We start from the raw sequence: 5,291 nt of genomic DNA, 5'->3' as shown, positions 1-5,291 counted from the left end.
CACTCTAGCTCCGCCATCGCCGACGCCTCCGCGACCCCGCCATCGCCGTCAGCCTCCCCGCGTCGGCCCCTGCCCTGCCTCCCATCGCCGTCACCGATAGCCCCTGCCCTCCGTCTCCGTTGCCGCCCCCAGTCAGCCCCTGCCCTGCCCCCCATCACCGTCGCCAACAGCCTTCCCTTTAACAAGTAGGCGCTCGCGCCCCATCTCTTGTCTCGCTCGTAGGCACCGAAGAAGGAGAAGGCCCCGGTGGCGTCGTCGAAGCCGACCAAGTTCGGCGGCGGCAAGCAGAAGAAGAAGTGGAGCAAGGGCAAGCAAAAGGAGAAGGTGAACAACGCGGTGCCCAAGTACAAGCAGATCACGCCCTCCATCCTCTCGAGCGCCTTAGGGTAACGCCCGCTTGCCATCCCCCCTCCTCCAGATCTCTTCTTCCTTCTTGCTTTCTTTCTTCCCGTGAGAATCGAGATCTCGGGATGGTAGGATATGGTAGAACTGCATGATGTGAAGTAGATTGTTAGATGCTCAAGTTCACTGAACATCACCATCGATTTTTAGGGTTTCATAGTTATTAATGTTATTTGCTCCAATGGCACAAACTTGAGATGCTAGCATAAAAAGTGTTGCAGGCGACAGACAGTGAGGAGCTACTGTCAAAAACTTGAGCTACTGTCAAAAAATTCAGTTAGGTACAGTGAGCATCATGTAAGAAAATGGCCATAATGTGCCCTGATAATGATGTATTTTGTCATAAAAATATATAGTGGACTGCCATGATAATGACATGCTGCTAGTAGTTACTTCCATGAGTTGTTTTATTGACATGGCACATTTGCAATGGAGTTTTATATATCTTTAGCCACTGTTCATTAACAGCAAGTCAGTTTTGTTTATAGTTGAAAGTAAGTGTGTGGTTTGAAATTTTGATCTGATTATGGCATCTAGAATTTTTTCAGTTTTGTTTTGTAACTAGAAGACCAAAGTGTGTTACTCACCTGGGATCTTAACTGTTGGGGGGTAGTATTGTAACTAGAAGACCATGTATTTTCAGAATTGAGCTAAAGATTTCGGGGGTAGTATTTCTGATTTTAGAGCACCTTTGCTGGATGTATTTTACAGCAGCTGTTGAAATCAAAACAATGCTTGTGGGTTGTCGTGTTAAGTTGAGTGGGTCATTAGAGGGCAGATAGAGTCACCCACACCAATTAATGTTTATGAAGAAGAAGAATAAACCTACTGTTGCTGCTGTCATTAGAGGGCAGGTAAGTAACAATATATTGAGGATGAAAAAAATGCTTATCGATACATGAGTTGAGAAACCAATCATATACCTTCAGATTCAATGACACAATTATCCTCGAAAGATCTTAAGCCTGGAGGGCCCTTCAACTGAACAAAAAACAGCAAGTCTGCATATCAATCAACAACCCAAGAGACAGCTTGTTAGCAAATCCAGCAGTAAACAAAAAAACATGCTACTAATTCTTAATATCATTAACCTGTAAGATTTGTACACGCAAACTCATGTTAGTGATTCTTACACCAAATTAGTATACCACCACCATAGTACTACACCGTCTAATTACTATATGATTGTCAGACTGAAGAAAATCGTTGCAAACCCCTTTTGCCACTTAATGGATGCGACCTCGTGTTCCTCCGCTTCAGATCAGGAACCTGAGGGAGGAAGAACGGTCAGCGGATGATGGTTATTTCCACTCTTGTTTCAATGTGATTAGGAAGCAAATGCAATCCACTTTCAGAAAACCAAAGTATATATACCTAAAGTATCGGTGTTATAAAAATGTGAGTTACACTCCCCACTTCCATGAACCATAATAAAATAAGAGACTTAGGAAAGGGGATAGCCTTCACAAATAGCCCAGAAAGAGCAAGCAAAACTTGTAGAGTGGAAGGAGAGCTCACCTGGACCCAAGAATCCGTAGGTGGCCAAGCCAGATGTGATAGGGAGCACAAAGGATCTGAAGAAAAGCATACAACTCATTAGGCAATACATTCCTCCCCTACAATCCGTGGCCATGCTGGCCATGCTCGAACCAGAGGTCCATAATGTTGCATCTAGTATCAGCACAACAGTAAGGCAAAGGCATGACTTCGGAACCTAATCCCAAAGCAGCAAAAATAAAATGGCAGTAAGGCGAAGATATGTAAAGATGCAAAGGTTGCATGAACTAGACATGCCAAAATTGACCTTCTCATCTTCGAGTTCCTCCAACAATGCTACTTCCCCGTTTGAGGAGCTCTCTGTATCATCCACTCGCCTGCTCATGTTCATGATGCTCACCTCAGCCTACAAATCCATAAAATTTAATTTAAACCAAGTAAGTATTTTATTAGTAACTCTAGCTCTCTGGGACAAATGTGGACCAGCTAAACTAAATATTCTACATCAGGACAGAATCTTGACTGGTTAATAACTATCATAAGCACTCGACCTATGAACACTCGCTATATGGGACAAATGCAGACCAAACTAAACAGAATATTCTACATGAGAACATAATCCAGACTAATTAATAACAGCGTAAGCACTGGACCTGTGAACACTCGCTCTCTGAGACAAATGCAGAGCAAACTAAACTGGAGAAACATATAAATTTGTTTTTACCTTCATAACAAGTAGCATGACCAGAATCACATCCCATGAGAAGCAATAAACCTAGAAATTGCATCAGTTATAAAGACCGCATAGACATGGCATATGTGCAAATAAGACAGGGATATTACCAGCACACTTTGGTTATACTACTTGGTTATGTTCAACTGGTACACAAAACCGTATTGGTAGATGAAGAAACGCAATGCAAGATCTTTCAGTGCCCTCTTTTCATCCCTCTCTGAATCCACGTCCCTTCTTTTTCACCCCTCTCTCTGAATCCAGATCCTAGCAATGATCAAGCTTCCAGTCCCCTCTTTTTCATCCCTCTCTCTCAAACACACATGACACATTGCAGCAAACATAACACATCAACTACTGTAATTGAAAACTGAAGCTGTGACTCTCTATTATCCAATTTCAGTAACCATAAACTCTGTACCTAGTAGCAAATATCTCATAAATGCACATACACATGATCACAAATTGTATCATCTAAATGCAAGAACAAAGGTTCAAAACAGGGAGGAAAATCACCTTGATTTTCTTCACCCCTTCAGCTAAATTCTTCTTGTTCTCTTCATCCTCAGATCTGTACACTTCATGTTTATAAAACCCATATATCAGCAAAGTTAAACACGTGTGATGGATAAAGTAATAGGAAAATACAGAGGAGCACGTCAGCAAGATTTTTGTGGCAAACTCTCATCTTTCCTCTCTCCTTCTCCCTCCTCTCCTTCCTTCTCTCTCCCTCATCTTCCTTCTCTCCTTAAGGACCGGTCCATGGCCCCATAATCCACGAGTTAACCGCTGCATGGTGGAGCAGCGGGCACCGCGTGACGCGAGAGAAGAGGGAGTCAAGGGCGTAGATCTGGTCGACAGAGTGGCATGCGCGACAAGGCTGACCCGAGGACCTTGCAAGGCGCTGGATCTTCGCAGTGGAATATCTCTTGGTGCTGCGGCTGGTGATGAAGGAGGGGCCGCAAATCCACAGTTGCGACGACTGGTGATGAGGGAGGAGGGAGGAGGGAGATGGTGCGACAGTGTGGCGAGGGAGTGAGGAGGAGGGAGGGGTCGGGGGTGTGGCGGCTGGGCACTGGGGGGCTAGGGTTCACGCCCACGCCCAACCACAGGCCTGCACGTCCCCACGACGCGAGCGCGCGCACGCGGCGCGGCAGGAGAGGCTGCCCCGCACACCCGAAAAACAGGTACCCAGCCAATCGGAGCTAGCCCGAGCCCACATGTCATACCCCGTCCAGGATCTACCACGCGGTGAAAATGGCACAAGTGAATTCCTAGCGAGGATCCAATGGCCAGGAGCGAAAAAAGAATGCGCTGACCAGCATCGAAGGGCCAACGAAGGACGCGATCGGGGGAGCATTCTCCAAGCGAGTTGGCTAGCCTCTGTATAGTTTAAAATTATCTTGGGATGCCTTGGGAATCCCCAAGCTTGAGCTTTTATGTCTCCATAATTCTTCTCATATCAGGTTTTCCTAAATCTCAAGAACTTCATCCACACAAAACTCAACAAGAACTCGTGAGATTAGTTAGTATAAACAAAAGCAAAAACCTTATCATTCTCTACTGTAGCAGACCACTAAAATTATTATTCAAAATTTCATACTAAATGCCTCTGCATATTTAATACTCCTATCCTCCAATAGAACCATTAAACAAACAAACATATGCAAACAATGCAAACATAACAGCTATATGCCAAAACAGTACAGTCTGTAAAGAATGCAAGAGTATCAATACTTCTTTAAATCCAAAAATTATGAAAATATGTCACACTATAGAAAATTTATCAGAGCTCATTTTTCAAAAAAATTCAACATTTTATCGCATTCAGACTTTTCTAGGGAATTTTTGCAACAACGGGAAACTTTCTGTTTTCAAACAGCAACATGTATACTTGCAAAATATGCATGAGGAAGGCTACCATTGCCACTTTTATTGAAGTAGAAGATGCAAAAAATTATTCTAAATAGCAGCAAGCAAATCCAAACAAAATAAAATGATCCTCCAAGCAAAACACATATCATGTGACGAATGAAAACATAGCTCCCAGTGAGGTTATCGATAATGTTGGAGACGAAAGAGGGGATGCCTTCCGGGGCATCCCCAAGCTTAGTTGCTTGGATTATCCTTGAATATTACCTTCGGTTACCTTGGGCATCCCCAAGCTTAGGTTGTTGTTACTCCACATATCGACATCTCACCCAAAACCTGAAAACTTCAATCACACAAAACTTAACAGAACTTTGTGAGATAGGTTAGTATGATAAAGAGCAAACCATTTCACTTTTGGTACTGTTAAAGACAAGAATCATAATTGTTATCACACAATGCCTACTGTAACCACTATTAGAAAAAGGGGCTTTTGTCCCGGTTGGTAAGGCCCCTTTAGTCCCGGTTTTCGAACCAGGACTGAAGGGTCGGTACTAATGCCTCTGCCCTTTAGTCCCGGTTCTTACACGAACCGTGACTAAAGGGCGCGGCCATGTGGAGCTCCACCCACCAACCGGGACTAAAGGAAATTTTATGATTTTTTTTGAATTTTTTTAATTTTTTTTGATTTTCGGGACTAAAGGGTCGGTACTAATGCCTCTCCCCTTTAGTCCCGGTTCTTACACGAAATGGGACTAATGGGCGCGGCCACGTGGAGCTCCACCTTTAG

General features: G+C 43.9%; 1 protein-coding gene across 1 annotated transcript; it reads right to left on the bottom strand.

Annotated features, from left to right (window-relative positions):
• Positions 1-1,317: 1,317 nt before the first annotated feature.
• On the bottom strand, positions 1,318-3,367 carry LOC125548350 (uncharacterized). Its single transcript, XM_087515208.1, has 6 exons — positions 3,345-3,367; positions 3,149-3,212; positions 2,624-2,674; positions 2,207-2,305; positions 1,921-2,116; positions 1,318-1,403 (listed from the first exon to the last, which is right to left on the bottom strand). Exons 1-6 carry the CDS (start codon positions 3,365-3,367, stop codon positions 1,318-1,320), a joined length of 519 nt encoding a protein of 172 aa, XP_087371334.1.
• Positions 3,368-5,291: the final 1,924 nt, after the last annotated feature.

Source organism: Triticum urartu, chromosome 3A (genome assembly GCF_056163025.1).
Source record: "Triticum urartu cultivar PI428250 chromosome 3A, HENAU_Tu73, whole genome shotgun sequence".
Taxonomy (NCBI): Eukaryota; Viridiplantae; Streptophyta; class Magnoliopsida; order Poales; family Poaceae; genus Triticum; species Triticum urartu.
This window is presented reverse-complemented; position numbering and strand designations above follow the sequence as displayed.